The sequence below is a fragment of the Onychomys torridus genome, chromosome 17 (assembly GCF_903995425.1).
Source record: "Onychomys torridus chromosome 17, mOncTor1.1, whole genome shotgun sequence".
In the NCBI taxonomy this organism is placed as follows: domain Eukaryota; kingdom Metazoa; phylum Chordata; class Mammalia; order Rodentia; family Cricetidae; genus Onychomys; species Onychomys torridus.
Window position 1 is genome coordinate 11,911,326 of NC_050459.1, and position 16,829 is coordinate 11,928,154.

At 50.0% G+C, this 16,829-nt stretch overlaps 1 protein-coding gene and 1 long non-coding RNA gene across 5 annotated transcripts; one reads left to right on the plus strand and one right to left on the minus strand.

Moving 5' to 3' along the window:
* Positions 1-613: 613 nt before the first annotated feature.
* Positions 614-7,914, minus strand: LOC118569202. The gene is made up of 3 exons (XR_004943018.1): positions 6,298-7,914; positions 936-1,136; positions 614-844 (listed from the first exon to the last, which is right to left on the minus strand). It is a non-coding gene; the product is annotated as an uncharacterized LOC118569202 (long non-coding RNA).
* Positions 7,915-7,965: 51 nt separating this feature from the next.
* On the plus strand, positions 7,966-16,564 carry Cln8 (CLN8 transmembrane ER and ERGIC protein). Of its 4 annotated transcripts, none has more exons than XM_036166940.1 (3): positions 7,966-8,008; positions 14,262-14,920; positions 15,828-16,564. In XM_036166940.1, the coding sequence occupies exons 2-3, from the start codon at positions 14,378-14,380 to the stop codon at positions 16,152-16,154; spliced, it is 870 nt and encodes a 289-aa protein (XP_036022833.1). In that variant the 5' UTR covers positions 7,966-8,008; positions 14,262-14,377; the 3' UTR covers positions 16,155-16,564. The 4 variants fall into 4 exon arrangements, with proteins under 4 accessions (XP_036022833.1, XP_036022832.1, XP_036022834.1 ...); XM_036166939.1 differs by lacking the exon at positions 7,966-8,008 and adding an exon at positions 8,015-8,235; XM_036166941.1 differs by lacking the exon at positions 7,966-8,008 and adding an exon at positions 8,056-8,076.
* Positions 16,565-16,829: the final 265 nt, after the last annotated feature.

Sequence of the window (16,829 nt, forward strand, 5' to 3'; positions counted from 1 at the left end):
ATCCTCATGGTGAGGAGCATGTCAGCAGACATGCGTGCTGTGTGGTGATATTTTGTTTGTACTCTAACAAATAAAATTTGCCTGGAGATCAGAGGACAGAGCCAGCCACTAGATTAAACATAGAGGCCAGGCAGTGGTGGCATACACCTTTAATCCTAGCACTCGGGAAGCAGAAATCCATCTGGATCACTGTGAGTTCAAAGCCACCCTGGCCTACACAAGATCAATCCAGTCTAAAAGAGAAACAGAGCCTGGCAGTGGTGGCACACACCTTTAATCCCAGTACTTGGGAGTCACATGCCTTTAATCCCAGCACTAGGAAGGTTGAGACAGGAAGTGATATGGCTGGGCAGAGAGAGGAATATAAGGTGGGAGGAGACAGGATCTTGTCTTTTCAGCTGAGGACTCAAGGGCATTCAGTCTGCGGGACTTGTGGAGACAGGATCTTCCCTTTTGGCCTGAGGATTCAGTAGTAGTGAGAAGCTTCTCTAGTGGCTTGTTGCTTTGTCTCCAATCTCCCATCATTTACCCCATCCCCACCTCCACCCCCCCAAAAAAAAGTGTTGTTGCTGTGTGCTTAGAAATCAGCTAATTGTGTGTACCCTTGCTGGGATATGTCTCTCTCTCTCTCTCTCTTTCCACTTACCAACTGGGTCACATCTGCCTAGGCAGGCTGCTTGCCCACACAGGTCTGACAGGATGCTGGATCACAGGAATCATGTGATAGTCTCTACTTTGATCAGCTCACACAACAGGTCTGGTCACAACTGGCTCGGGCTGGTCACGTCATGAAGGTCAGCAGTGGGCGGGGCATGATTGCATCCCTTGGTAACAGGCCTGCTTCCTATTAGACATCCTGTGATGCTCATTCTGGTAGGGTGACTTAGGCTTCATTCCTGATGAAGCCCTGCCTACAAAGTCATTATTAAAATTACCTTGCTTGCCTCGTTCTGTGAGCCTCCTGAGAAGCAGGAAATGCCCTGATTCCAGGTGGCTGGGAGGCTATCGGGAGCCTTGGCTCTTCTCCACCATTGGGATTGTTCGGGATTTTGTTTTCTGGTTTGTCAGCCGCTTTGGTTCAGCATGATCCCTCAGTTACAAACCTGCAGGCCAGGCAGATGCCTGTGATGAGAAAGCTGGAAAGCAATCATTTAGGTAAGTTTTCAGTTTGGCAATTAGCAAATAGAAGAAACTGTGTGTTGGTTACTGTCACAAGAGCTTGAGGATATTCCCTGCGCAAGGGAAATACTTGGATGGAAGGAAGGGAGTTTATCCAAGTCCAATATTGACAAAGAAGTAGGGCTTTCCATCTCAAACCCCCTCTAGGTGGGTAGTTGGGGAAGTTAGCTCGGTATTGAGTGCTTTTATGGAGACTATAGATAAGAAATCGAGCCCATTCTATGCAGCCTTTATCCTCGGGGTCTTGTCTCCTCTTGTTTAAGCGCCCCTCCTGTCTTTTTCCTTGAATGTCAAGTCAACCCACACCTCCTGAGTTGGTGCCTCTATTTTTCCATTTAGACACATTAACTTTTTGTTAAGTCTTTGCAGGTGGATCAGGTGTTGTGTATAAAGACACCACTTTCTTTAGAATTTGGAATACTATGTGAAAATGGATGGGCTGTTAAAAGTTGGGGGAAGGCTGAGAGAAGACAGGTCTGAAGTTAGAGGTCACCTGTTTGCTCTGAAGATTGATTGAGAATATAAGCCAACTCCACCTGCCAAGTTCTATTCACTGGTGCCCTGATTTCACCCGTAGCCATTAAACAATAGGTCATCATCCTCGCTACATTGTTTCAGTCTAAGTTGTTAAGTATTTCCTGTAGGGATCCTTTTTCCTAAGGCATCTGTTACTGTTTCTTGAGCTTGCCTACTTTATCACAGTCTAACTCTTGGAACAGGGGAGCTATTATATTGTAATTCACTAAATGTTTTCATATGCCCTTGTTTCTGTCATCTCAGGCACTCAGGAGGTTGAGGCAGGAGGATTTACGAGGGCTTATGAATGGAGCCTAGGAGTTTGGAACCAGCCTGGTCAGTACAGTGAAAACCTGTCTTTGAAAAAAGAAAATGATGTCGTCTTCTGTGGCTGGGAATGAGGCTGAGAGTGCTTGCCCAGCATCATGGAAGAAGGCACAGGGAGAGAAGAAGGGAAAAGAAAATAAAGAGAAGGAAAAAGTTAGTGAAGAAAAGAGGAGAAAGGAAAATTTCAGAGGAGAGAAGGAAAAAAATGGCCTAAACTCCTCTAGGTCTGGCTGAGGAATTGGCCTGGTCAGTAAAGTGCCTGAGTTAGGAATGTGGACAAAATCTGGATCCCTAGCACCCATCTTAAAAAGCCAGCTGTGGTGGCACATACACCATAAGCTGAACAATAATGACTCAGAGGACATGATCCACTCACTGGCCAGCTAGCCAGGCCTATGTAGCAAACTTCCAGGTTAAGAAGAATCAGTTTCTTCCTTCCTTCCTTCCTTCCTTCCTTCCTTCCTTCCTTCCTTCCTTCCTTTTTTTTTTTTTTTTGTGGCTTTTCAAGACAGGGTTTCTCTGTGCAGCCTTGGCACCTTTTCTGGAACTGCTTTGTATACCGGGCTGGCCTTGAACTCACAGAGATCTGCCTGCCTCTGCCTCCCCAGTGCTGGGATTAAAAGCGTGTGCCACCAATGCCCAGCTAAAAATCAGTTTCAAATACAAGGTGGAAGGCTGTTTACCCCACAGGTCAAGAAAAAGACCACTACCACAGTTTAAAGCCAAATTTGAAGCAAGCTTTGATTAAATACTGGCCTGGTGGATAGGTTCTGGCTAGGTCCATCTCTGGGTTTCCAGAAAATGGCCCTGAACTGGTTTGTAGTGGCTTAAGTATTTTCCATCAGGTCCAATCAGGGGCAAGCATACATCCTGACATATTCCCTGCCTGTGAACCTCCCACCCACATGTGATCAAGCACATCAGTGCAGATGGGTCAAACAAACTTGTTTGGGGGAGTGAAAACATGTGGCTTGTTATCTCCCGTAAACGACAGCCTCCAGCACTTCAGGAATTCTCTGTCCTTGGGCCAGGGGCTTGCACATCAGATGTATTTTTGTTTCATGGATCTCTATGGCATAGTAATTAAAACTTAAAATGTAAACTTTGACTCTCACAAGGCATCTGAGGACCAATGGCACTCTCAATGTCCTCCTCTTCTGTTCTCCATATATACTTTGTGTAAGAATGCAAACATTCTCTCAGTCATACACATGGAGAAGGGATACCAAAATCAAAAACCAAAAAGCAAACCAAAACAAAGAAAACCTCTGTGTCACCTGAGTCCCAGTCCTGGTTGGCACCCTCCCAGGGAGTACAGCATGGACCTTTGTCCTTTGTGGGATAGTGGAAAGCCCACGGGGAGCACAGTACCCTTCCTCATAGTTTCTTCCTAGAGTATAGCATACCCCTAATGGGTCCCCCTGAAGCATGGTGTTCTCCCCTGACAATTCCTACTGGAGCACAGTGTCCTCCACTAAAGGTTCCCTCTTCCCCCCATGAATCCTACTAAAATGGCATGCATGACCACTACACATGGTAGTGGTATTGTAGTGTTAAGCTGGGGTTGCTCTCCTTCCTGGATGTGGCTTTTTACCCTCCATGATAATTGCTGCTGTGAATTGACTTGGTACTCTAGGACCTCTGGTACCTTTTCCCCTCAGGAAGCAAGAACTACCTCACCACCCTACCTCCAAAGTTGTGAAAACCAAGAAAAGCCCCTAGATATGGACACGTGTCCCCACAGGAGTAAGTCACCCAGATTAAAGCCCTGCGAGTCACTGTCAGAATATGTATGTTGACTGACAGGGCAATGTCTTTGTAACCTTTAACTTCCCACTTCCCAATGAGCCCCGCCCAGGCTGTGTGGCTGACATTCATTGGGCAAAGGATTTGGAGCCATGAGGCCACTCCTGCTCTCACTGTGGAGCCTAACAACCCTGTAATCACAGGTTTGGCTCTGGAAGGCTCTGGTGCTTCAAGGTCACCTAACCAGTAACTCCCTGCCTAAAGGTCCATCCCTGGCTGCAGGTACTGTGCCCTGTGGCTCAGAACTCATCAGTTTTCCAGAGGACAATGCTTTTAGATAAAGAAATGGACACAGTGTATATTCATATCAGCTGGAAGGAAGGCTTTGGGAAGAGATGCTTCCCTATATGACAATGTTATTTTTTGTTTGTTTGTTTGTTTGTTTTTGAAAGGAGCTTTAATTTTGCAATTGTCAGTCAGGTGGTGGTGGCATACAACTTTAATCCCTTGGGAGGCAGAGGCAGGTGGATCTCTGAGAGTTTGGGGCCAGCCTGGTCTACGAAGTGAGTTCCAGGACAACCAGGGTTTCACAGAGAAATCCTGTCTTTAAAAAAAAATTGCAATAGACAAAGGAAAGAAAATTAGGAACCGTCAATGAGGCTTTCCCCAGAGGTCTGTTGGGGAAAGAGTAGTACCCGCAGTGCGGTTCTATAGTAGAGTCTAGAAAGGACTCAAGGTGAATATGAGGGCAGTGGGAATAGGTGGGAATCTGCAGTGGGAAATTACAGAGAAGAAATAAACACCCAGGCGAGGGCATTGGTCTTGCTACATGGACTCAAGAGGCTTCTCCCTGAGGGCAGGCCAAGTGATGATAAAGCGGCCTATCTGTAGGAATTTCATCTGAAAGCAAGGGGGAATTTCTTACCAGCTTGGTGGGATTCTAGGTTAAACTGGTCCAAGGTCAGGACCTTGAACACAGAGCAGGATCGTGCTGAGAAATGGGTTGGAATGTGTCCCTAGGAATGACCAAGTGCAAAGAGGAGCTTGTGACTGAGCCTTAGACGCATCATAGACCTGGCTTCCAACAGTGTAATGCTCCATTTGATACTGGATATCAGGAGGCTTGTCCCAGCGATTATACAGATAATAGGCGTTCAGTGGTTAAGAACAATGGCGCTCTTCCAGAGGACCTGGGTCCCATTCCCAACACCCACATGGTAGCTTAGGACAGTCTGTAATCCAATTTCAAGAGACCTGACACTTTCTCTCTGGGCACCTCAGGAATTGTATTCATGAGGTATGCAGATATACATGCAGGCAAAATCCAAAAATGACAGACTGAGTACAGAGTCTCAGGCAAATTTTGAGTTGGAAAATAGGGAGTTTAAGGGTTCAGTTCAGTGTTCGGTTTTGCCATAACCAAAGAAAGAGGAGAGTTTCAGAACAAGTCACTATAAAGCAGAATTGTAGGCTTATTAAGAAAAATGTTTCAGACAGGGTGCAGTAGCCCATTTCTTTAATCCCAGCACTATGGAGGTAGAGGCAGATGGATCTCTATGAGTTCGAGGCCAGCCTCGTCTACAGAGCCAGTTTCAAGGCAGACAGGACTGTTACATAGAGAAACCCTGACTCAGAAAAAAAGAAAAAACAAAACAGAAAAATGCTTTCGCATAGGTTTAAGCTTTGGTGTCAATAGTCAAGTACATGTGAAAAAAAGAGAGCACAAAACCAAGACCAAGCACTAAACACTTTTCTCTTAGTAAATGAAGTCATAGTACAGTTTTTGAGGAACAGTGAACAGGATGACAAAGTTAGAGCACAGGTCACAAGGGTGGAAGATATCTTTATTAGGACACAGGGAGTTAAGACATATGCCTGACTGTGGACAAAGTTCACAATCTTGGCTGTGAAATGCCCAGAAAACTCTAGGTTTATGGCTGGGAGAGGAGTGAAGTTAAACTCACGTTTAGACCTCAAGTATGGATCATTGCTATTTTAACAGTTTGGTTTGCAATATCTCTGTTGAAAAGGAATATTGCATCAGGCGGTGGTGGCACATGCCTTTAATCTCAGTACTGGTCTACAATTTGAGTTCTAGGACAGCCAGGACTGTGAAATCCTGTCACAAAAAAAGCAAAATAAATAATAAAATAAAAAGTAACATTGAAGGCAATCTTTACAGTGAATTTACTTATCCTCTGGGGTGAGGGACCCCTTTTCCTTCCACAGCTTCTTGATTTTTCCCGGCTTTTTATTCGGCCTCACTCACACACACACACACACACTCTTTTTTTTTTTTTTTTAAGTTTTTCAAGACAGGGTTTCTCTGTGTAGCTTTGTGCCTTTCCTGGAACTCACTCTGTAGTCCAGGCTGGCCTCGAACTCACAGAGATCTGCCTGCCTCTGCCTCCCGAGTGCTGGGATTAAAGGCGTGCACCACCACCCGGCCCTGCCTGGCCCTCCTTTTTATTATTTTATTTGTGTGTATTCCCAAGCATGCCACAGCAGACATCCATACCCAGGACTCACCTGGTAGAAGGGAATCTTCTCGAAACAATGAAACATGGCATGAACGCCCTTTGCTACCCTCCAGGAAATGAGTGTTAAACTGTCCCTCAGCACCACCTCTGTTAAACTCATTCCAATTTGCCTTCTCCAAATGGCCTGTGGCACAGCAGCCTAGAGATTCAGTCAAGGAGCACTGGGTTCTTTCTCTGGAGTGTTTCTCACGGTGCCTGGGCAGGCACTATAACGTCTGGATGGATGAATGAGCAGCTTGGCCCTGGTCCACAGGAAGCTTAGAGTACTTAGAGGAGGCATCAATCTTGGCTGGTCATCCTATCTCCACCTCCCAAAGGGTCAGGATTACAAACACCCAGCTCACTTTTTGTTGTTATTTTGAGACAGGGTCTCACATAGCTCAGGGTGGTGTTGAAATCATGTGGTTGCTTACCATAGTAAAGCAGGGAGGCTCGAACTGAGGCGCTAACCATGGGCTCAGGGGTGCCACGAATATTAATGAAACATCAGGGGGAAACACGAAAATCGAGTATCAATATAAATCTTTCTCCTGAACAGACGATTCAACGACACTTCAAAAGGACCCTTATGCACGAGTCTCAGGGACATAGGACTTAAATCACAGTCTGTTGGCTATTTTATCCATCTTGTGTGTGATGTTTCTCAAAGGTTCTTTCGCAGGTGGCCTGGCTTACTGTGTTGAAATTCCTTGTGTTCAGAGACAAAAATCAGAACTAGATGGGTGGGGTATGTACGGGAATTCATCGAGTCTTCTATAACTAGCTATCCTATCTCAAGGTGAGGTGTGATACAATCCAGGGTAGGGTGGGCAACTGCGCTCTCTGGATGAGAGATAAGAGTCTGAGAACACCTGACTAGCAGATATTGCCCAAGAAGTGCTCAGACCATTTGTGTGACTCCAGAGCCACGGTGGGCTCTCCAAGTGCTGGCCATCTGCTCAGAGAGAGGGGACCGATTCTGCTCCAGCCACTGCTATCCTAATGGCCTCAGGTCTTTGGTAGGTGCATGGCATGGGTGAACTGGGTCGGGAGGTCTTTGCCCTTCCCGTAATGCCGCCTCTAGGGATCCAGGGCCAAGTAGCTTTGGCTGTTGGCAGGAGCACGGGGCAGCTCCCCAACTGTCCTTGACTTTGGGCAGAACCCACTGTGTAGACAGGAACCGGGTGCCACTACCTGGAAGACAAAGCTGTTGTAGTAAGGGACGCGCTGTGGTCCATTCGGCCCGCCTGAGCACAATCTGCTGGCTCCAACCAGTGGCCGGGAGCTGGCCCACAACTCGGCAACACCAACCGGGAGACGGAGGCGCGTGAGTTTGCCTTCCACTACCGATCTGGGACCTCAGAGGCCCAAGGAACCCCGGGGTGATGGGGTGGACGTACGTAGGGACGGTCTTGGGGGCAGGTCCACGCAGAAGTAGGGTCTCAGTTGAGTGTTCTTGAGGAATTCCCCCACGGACCCCTCCCTACCCTTCTTCAGGGTTCCAGCTCCAGCCTGAGTCACGACAGTCAAATCCAGCATAGCTCGCTGCACAAGGCGCAGCTGCTCCAGACGCCCCCACGGCTGCTGAGTGGTACGGCTCGCACCCCTGCGCCTGCCTTGGTAGTGTCCCACGGGGGCGGGGCCTGGGCTTGTCGTCTGCCGTGGGCCGCGGCGCGCGTGCGTGGTGGACAGTGTTTGCTGGGCTCGCGACAGTGTCGTAGGTGATTCTCCGCGGGGGGTGAGGGCGGGACGGACCGCAAGCCGGGCGCCAGCTGAGGCGGGGACACAGGTGGGCGTGGGGTCCTGGTCTCCGGTGCCACCCACTGGCGGGTATCCTGTCTGGTTCATGGCACTGGGTGTGTCCACGGCGCAGGAGCTCCTGGGACGCCGAGTCTGAGCAGCTGATGGGCCAAGAGGCGGTGCCCCCCTTCTGCTCACCTGAATGCAGGTGAGGCGTGGAGGGCGCCCTGTGTGCACCCTCCTGCAGTGGGGCTGCCATCGCCTGGCCACCCGAGGAGGAGGCATTTCTTTGGGTTTGGCATCCAGGGGCCAGCGGGGGCGTGAGTGGACGGGCCAGACTGGGTGCGATTGCACAGGACGACACCGGGAGAACATGGTACGAGAGGAGCAGGAAAGGGCCGTCCAGTCCGAGGCGAAGCGGGACAGGACGCCGGGCTAGGTCCGCTTGAGCATGGATCATCATGGGACCTGAAGGGGAAAGACAGCATTGGCCTGATCGGCAGGAAGGTGGCCCTGGGTGGTGTCAGCATATAGTGAGGGGGGAGGAGAAATAGAACACCTAGCTGGAGTCGACACACCAGGAGAGATAACAGGTCCTGGGGCTTAGGGTGTTGCTTCAGATAAGGGTAGGGTGGAGCTCTGCTTGGTCCTGGGTGCCTGAGGCCTTTTAGAAGGCTTTAAGAATCTGTCCGAATGGCTGGGAGCAGGTTGCTAAGTACTGTTTGAATTTGTTACTGTTCATTTGCTTCTCTTGTTTATGTATGAAATCTGTAGCTATACACTGGATTTGTTTCCATGGTTTTGTTGTTGTTGTTGTTTTGTTTTTTACTTAAGCTTTTCAGGAAGACTGTGAGCATTTGGGAAAGGCCATGATTAAGGAAACATCGTATATTGTGAAAATCTGAGATGCCTCCACACCCACCCGGTCTTCTGTTAGTTCCTAGTAGACCTGCCCTCACCTTCATGCTCTGGTTGTTATGGAAACAACACTTAGACCCACGCCTCCCTTCCAGGCCCCATGAAAGTTCTCCGGGACAGGTTCCCTGAGATACTCGGTACAGAATATCTTAGGATGAAGAGAAACTGGAGGACCCTGTTAGGACACTGGATGGGTGAATGAACACACATCCTGGTCTTCTTGTCCCCTAGGCCACCGAGAACCACATAGAAGAGGATCAGTGAGGGGGATTTACTGATGTGTTGCTCAAGGCGACGCAACAGCAAACAGCTTACATGGCGTTTATCTCTCCCTCCCCCCCCTTTTTTTTTAATAGGAAATGTTTTTTATCTAGGGAAGGACTGACTCAGCATGTGCTAGAAACTCACTGGTATTGCATAGATCTTGCTCAGGGGATAACACGGTTTCATTTCTCCGTTTTCAGGCTTTTGTTTTGTTTTGTTTTGTTTTGTTTTTTTTTCAATTTTGTTTAAGCTTATATTTTTTTCCGATGTTGGGAAAATATTTTGACCCACCACCTGTGTGTGATTCCAGAAATGTTAGGGGAATTCTCCAGCCGATACAATAGTCCATGGGCATGTGCTATTGACCTCGTCAAGGGAGAGGGAGAGCCGGTGTGGAAGAGAAAACAACAAAGGGAGGGTTTCTGCAGTGGGTAACCCAAAGAAGTGCCGAGTGAGCTAAGATGTGTGAGTTAGACCCAGGGCTGGTGAGTGTCCTGGGGTGCAGTGAAACCACAGCCTTTGGGGCCCTGGCTGCCACTCCTCTATTTCCCCCATGGGAAGAGAAATCAAGGAACCTTACAGAGGCCACATCTGACTGGAGATGGGAGATTGTCAAGCAACTGGACTTGCTCTGTAAGTGGGAAACGGTGCATCTGATGGCCAGATGCGCAAAAGAAATAAAAGGAAGATGTGATTGCCCCGAGGTATGGTGGAGGAGAAGCTTTATTGTAGATACAGGGGGAGCAGAGGCATCTGGGAGAGTCCAGAGTGGACATGATCCTGATCCAGGCCATGTGAGGGGAGGGGAGAGAGGAGAGCCAGGAGACCAAGAAACCAGAAAGGTGAAAAGGATTGAGTGACCAAGATGGCTGAGTTTTATAGGGAAGGGTATGCCATCCAGGAGAACCCCTGAAACAGGTCGGGGTGCAGGGAGAAGCTAGCAGCCAGCGTCAGCTTTGATGTATTAATAGGCACCTTGGTCCCCAGGTTTGAGACCTAGCAGTGGTATAATTTCTAGGTGGTGTTCTGAAAGAAAACACACAGCCATTATTCCCTCTGACTGCAGTTCCAAGTTTGGGGTCCATTATCCTAACTAAACACAAACATTCTGCTACACCTCGCCGTCTGGAGGAACTCACAGATGCCAACAGAAAGCTGAAGGGTTGGTTCCCTGGGTGTCGAATCTAACTAAGCTCTGGGTGATGTGGCCCTCTGGTCACAGCACTAAACTGACACTCAGGTTCCTTTACGTGCATTTGAGTTTTTGTTTGTCTGTTTGTCTTGTTTGTTTTGTTTTTTTGGTTTTTTGAGACAGGGTTTCCCTGTGTAGCTTTGAGCCTTTCCTGGAACTCACTTGCTAGCCCAGGCTGGCCTCGAACTCACAGAAGTCCACCTGGCTCTGCCTCCCAAGTGCTGGGATTACAGGCGTGTGCCACCACTACCTGGCTGAGTTTTTGTTTTCAAAAGGCGCAGTTCGGTGCAAGCAGAGCTCAGGCCTCCGACTGTAATAGGATGAGATGAGCTTTGGAGAGACACCCCTCACCCCCAAGGATTGATGAGTTGCAATGGGCTCTGGGCTGAGGCTAGTGGCAGCCGGTGCAAGTTCCTTCTGTCCTGCCTTTGGCTCCTCCTCCATGGAGACTGAGGGCTGTTGACTGTTAATTGGAAGGACCAGTGATAGTAAGCAGTATGCAGAGGTCCTCAAGTCGGGCTTGGTGTGAAGCAGGCACACAGAAGGGTTGTGACCTCAGTGTCCCTTTTTTTGCCTTTCTAATGTGAGAGGGATGTGGTTAGTTTGAGGAGCAGAAATAGATGTGAAAAGAGAACTGAGCTGGTCCCATACACATCTGAGCTGCCTACTAGGCGCAGCTGTGACCCACAGAGCTCTGCAGGACTCCAGGGATGGATGGCCAGCTGGATCCCCAACACCAGACAGGCGAACCTGGTCTGTTATTCTCATGACTGAGGACGCTGAAGTTTACCTTGCTGCTGCCTCCCCAGATGAAGGATGCTGATAGGTGATGTTAGCTGCCAAGACAACACAGGCTACCCAGAGCTTTGCACTTGGTGCTTTTTGGAAACATACGTAGCAGGAGAGGCGAGCTCGGAACCAGCCTGGGGAAGTGGGGATCGGGGTTGAAGTGTGGTGTGTGTTCCCGGTGTATAATTAATTCATTGTGTCTGTAACTATTTGGCACCTGTTCTGGAATGGTCAGGAAGTCTGTCAGTGACCGACGTGGGGTGCTTCCTTAGACTCCCTTGAAGATTTGGGGCCATTCTTTCTCTGGTGAAGAAGAAACAGACTAGTTGGATGTGCCTGACATGGCGGGTGCCTCCCACCCCGCTGTCCTGTATCTCCGTGTACTTCTTGTTTCCAGGGTCAGCCACTGTGCTCAGTGAAGCTGGGAGAACCCACTCAGCCGGGTTGTCTTTGAGCCAATGATCTTGATGCCCTCCGACTCCGACGAAACCAGAACCTTTGTGAGCCAGTTCTCATGTCCCTTGATTTAGGAAGTGGACCTAGGAGAGATTTCCAGAGTCAAGGTCCAGACCCCATAGTAGCTGGCATCTTGGCCACTGATACAGTGATGCAATCGCAGTAAAATGGGAACTTGTGCCCTGTCTCATGACTTGTAGACAAGTGCAGAATGGGGGCCTTTCTTTCTCAGTTCCAGGAAGGAAGGTCCGCTTTCATTTCTAGTACTATACTAGGCTTTAAGGTGCCTGGTTAGAAGGTGTAAAGTACTCAGGGGTGTGTGTGTGTGTTGGTGGGGATCACAAGTTCAAAGCCAGCTTCGTTCTCAGAAGAAAGAAAAAAGGAAAAAATTCTGAGCCATACCAAGGCCAAGTGCCCTAGCCCTGTGGGACCATGTTAAATTTTGTTTGCGTGAGAGTAACTTTTTTTTTCTGGAGCTGAGGACTGAACCCAGGGCCTTGAGCTTGCTAGGCAAGCGCTCGACCACTGAGCTAACCCCCGAGAGTAACTTTTGGAGTCACTGGAAATGTGAAATAAACTGGTGGTGTTCCGAGCAGAGGCCTGAGCCCCAGGTGTAGGCTTGTGCACAGAACAGCCTCTAGGTTGTCATCTCCAGAGAACATTGCCGTGTGTCTGGAAACACACTTCGGGGAACAGTGGCACAGGGCTCCCGGATTGTGGGGGATTCGTGGGTATGAAAGTTGTGCCCACACAGCTGTATCCTGTGTTAAATCTGGGGGAAACCCAGTGCTTCTAGGATGTTGTCCTTGGTTATAGGACCACTGCCAATAGGAGTATGATGGCCACAGGTGCCTTTGTCCTCTGGGCCGGGCCCTAGCACTCAGGCTCAGCACAAGCCACACGGTCTGGGGCTTTCTGCGGCTACAGAGCGAGTGGATTAGTGTAGGAGCTAATGCAGTGCTCCGGCTCTCCACCGTGCTGCCTCACAGTTAGTTGATGAGTGCACAGCCCTGCTGTGATGTTCTGCCTCCATCCCCCAAAAGTGTGTGTCCAGAAGCACCCAGCCCTGAGGAAGTAGGGTCAGGGTTCCTCCTCCTTGCTGTGGGACTGGCCTTCTGTGACTGCTAAGCTGGTTCTGGAAGTGAAAGGCCCGTCAGCTCTCATGATTTCCTCCAATCTTAACACTCTTACTTTTACAGTTTCACAAAGTAGATCCAGTTTAGGTATCTCTTGTTATTTAAGCACAATTTAGAATCTGCATGCATTCAGCAAGTACTTCATGTGTGCCAGCCATTGTACCAGGCAGTGGGGTTATAAAGATGGGCAGGTTGGGCTTCTACCTCAGAGGGCGGGGGCTGAGCACTAGAGTGCAGCTCGGGTTTGGTCCCCAAGGGCATGTGGGTTTGTCCGTAGGGCATTTGGCCCGTTGTGTGGTGCTTCTGCACAGACGAGAGAGCATCTGAAGCAAGTGGATTTAAGCTGGCTGGTTGAGGCCAGAGGCATCGGCAGGGTAGTTAACAACTCAGGACTTGAGAGTTAGAGCATGGAGCAATGTGCAGGAGAATGTGACGTTGGGGCCCGGGAAAGGAAGTGGGTCATACCCAAACACTGGTAAGTCCTGGGCAGTAGTAGTCCAGACTTATTCTGCAAGCTCTGCTAGAGTCCTTTAACAGAGGAACTAAAGTCAGGAAAAACAGCATAGGACAGGTTCTTGATATGAACTATAAAACAATTAACAGCCATTTCAGGAAGTGAACTCTTAGGATGTTCCAGATGAGGGACCTCAGCCTATACCACCTACCAGACCTTGCTTCCATCCCATAGCATCCGCTGCTCTCCAGTGCTCATGGTCTTGTTCTCCTCTTAGGGAAACTGAGTCCCAGAAATGTCCAAAGGCCACATGTCCAGTACAGGCAGGAGTGGGATTTGAACCCAGGTGTTCCTGACCCCGTCCATGTCCATGGAGTAGGCAGAGATCCTGGTATTTTTATTAATAGCTTTTCCAAACCCAGAACATGAAGGAAACATTCTTATTTCAGATTCTAGAGGTGAAGGGCCTCAACAGAATGTAGTGTCACTGGTCGGCTTCTGGATTATATAGTTTATTTCCAGACTGCTGCGAAGGCTGGAGTTCTGTGGGAAGAGCATAGCCCGAGTCTGTTAGAATGTGTCTGCCTCCCTTCGTGGCAGAGCATCTCGGGGATCAGCTTCTTTCCTTTTCCTGTGCTGTCTGTAGGTCTCTTTGCAGGGTTCATGTATGTTTGTAAGCATAAGAGTGAGGCAGAGGGCTGGAGAGATGGCTCAGAGGTTAAGAGCACTGGCTGTTCTTCCAGAGGTCCTGAGTTCAGTTCCCAGCAACCACATGGTGGCTCACAACCATCTGTAATGAGATCGGGCACCCTCTTCTGGCCTGCAGGCATATATGCAGGCAGAACACTGTGTACATAATAAATAAATCTTTAAAAAGGTGAGGTAGAAAGCCTAAGGCATAAGAGTTCTTATGTTGTTCTGGGGTGGGGGCAGGGATGGGTAGACCATGTGTGGGAGGGAGGCAGTGATGGGTCTTATTTTCCTGCTTCTTCTGAGTCAGCACAAGGTGTATTTTCTTTCTTCAGATTGAGGATGGATGGCCGAAGATCCTTGAGACAGCTTCACTGAAAGGGAGGTGCGGTGTCAGGCCCAGCTGCCCGGTGTTGGCCCCGGGGACACCCCTGGCATCCAGATTAGGATCATGACGCCTGTGAGCAACCATGGCGTGGCGGAGAGCATTTTCGACCTGGACTATGCTTCCTGGAAGATTCGCTCGACCCTAGCGGTAGCCGGGTTTGTCTTCTACCTGGGCGTCTTTGTGGTCTGCCACCAGCTGTCCTCCTCCCTGAACGCCACCTACCGCTCTCTGCTGGCCAAAGAGAAGGTCTTCTGGAACCTGGCGGCCACCCGCGCAGTCTTTGGTGTGCAGAGCACGGCAGCCGGCCTGTGGGCTCTGCTGGGGGACCCCGTGCTCCACGCTGACAAGGCGCTGGGGCAGCAGAACTGGTGCTGGTTTCACGTCACCACGGCCACTGGGTTCTTCCTCTTTGAGAATGTGGCCGTTCACCTGTCCAACCTATTCTTCCGGACATTCGACGTGTTCTTGGCTGTCCACCACCTCTTCGCCTTCCTTGGGTTTCTGGGTTCGGCGGTCAACCTCAGAGCCGGCCACTACCTGGCCATGACCACTTTGCTCTTGGAGATGAGCACACCTTTCACCTGTGTTTCCTGGATGCTCCTGAAGGTGGGTGCTCCCTGAGGGGGTGTGGGGGTGCTGTGGCTGCCTGCAGAGCGCCACCGAGGAGTGTCACCGGCACCTGCCAGTGTGCCAGCATATGCATGCGTTTTTATGGCAGTGTGAGAACAACTCTCTCCTTCTGTTGGTTTGCTGGCTGGATTCAGAAGTTCGTTCCTGATCCACCTGGAGGTGATATAACACAGCCTCATAGGGAGCCTCCGCCAGTGGCCCTGCCTCTAGAACAGTAGCTCACACCTTAGCTTCCTGCTCTCCCAGCCGGGGCCCTGCGTCTAGCAACCCCATCCCCAGCCACCGAGGTCCCCAATTCTGTGCTATAGGGTCATGTCTCATCCTGGGAGGAGGGAGCAGCTGCCGGCTGCCACATCCGGGGTTGGCAGTCTGAGGCGACCCGAAGACTGCCACAGGGAAGCTCCTGCACTATGAGGAGGCTTGGCCTTATATGTTCATGGCAAGGCATCACATGCTGCTCAGCCTCAGCGACAACTGCAGAAACTCACCTCTGTGCTCATAGCATGGTGTTACAGCGCGTCCATTTTAGCCCTCGTCCAAGGCCCTCCGAGATGAAAGAGCTAAAGGAAGCGGGACATACATCCTATCCAAACTGCCCCAGGGTGTGTGTCTGCTGCTGCTGGATAAATGGAGCCCGTTTGCCTTATGATATGTGCTAATTCAAGACAGAAAGATTTGAGTTTTGCCTTAGGGAGTAGGAAGTAAGCGAAACAGGCCCACTAACGAGGCGATGGCCCAGGTTCTCATCTTCCTTCAGAATTAAGCCCGGGAGAGCAGGCAGGTGCCGGCTAGAAGCCTGTCGCTTTGAACCGAGTTCATGGCGCGTAAAGGGCACACAACCTTGTCACCTTCCCTACTGACGCCGTGTTTGCTTTGTCCACAGGCTGGCTGGTCAGACTCCCTGTTCTGGAAGGTCAACCAGTGGTTAATGATCCACATGTTTCACTGCCGCATGATCCTCACCTACCACATGTGGTGGGTGTGCTTCCAGCACTGGGGTGCCCTGGTCGGCAGCCTGTACCTGCCTCACTTTGCACTCTTTCTCTGTGGGCTGGCCCTGCTCACGCTCATCCTCAACCCCTACTGGACGCACAAAAAGACCCAGCAGCTTCTTAACCCCGTGGACTGGAACTTCGCGCAGCCCGAAACCAAGGGCGGCAGCAGGCAGGAAAGGACCAATGGCCAGGTGCCTCTGAAAAAGAGGCTCTAGTGCCCAGAGACCCGGTGGCTCCACAGAGACTGACTTTTACAGAGGAGCTCGTGAATGAGGTGAATACTCGTCACGTAGGTGAATACTAACTTGTTCTTTCGTGTTAGTTCTGAAGTAGCCATGAAGTATTGCTGGGACCTTGATTTGCCTGCAGGAGGTCTTGGCCGACATGGTCATCTTCTGATTCCTCTGGTGTGGGCCTCAGCCATGCTGTGTCTGCCAGGCCAGGGTCAGGGGAAGGGCCGTGGTGGCCAGGTGTCCAAGCTGCTAAGGAGGCCAGCCTGAGTACTTGAAAGGACCGCATTAGGAAGGACCCCATGTGGGTGTGGACGAGTCAGCATGCTCACAGTCTGTGTGCCTTATTTGGAAGTTGTTTTTTTTTTTTGGTTTTTCGAGACAGGGTTTCTCTGTAGTAGCTTTGGAGCCTGTCCTGCTCTGTAGACCAGGCTGGGCTCAAACTCAGAGATCCACCTGCCTCTGCCTCCCGAGTGCTGGGATTACAGGCGTGTGCCACCACTGTCTGGCAACATTCTTTTTCATTACAAAGAACTGGCCTAAGAAAATGTGATTTTTGCTGATGTTCGTGACAATTTCCCAGCCCGCGGAATTTTCAGCCCGTGACACAGCAGCACCCTCTAGTGGCAAGTGGCAGAAGGATGCAGTTCCAGTAAAAGG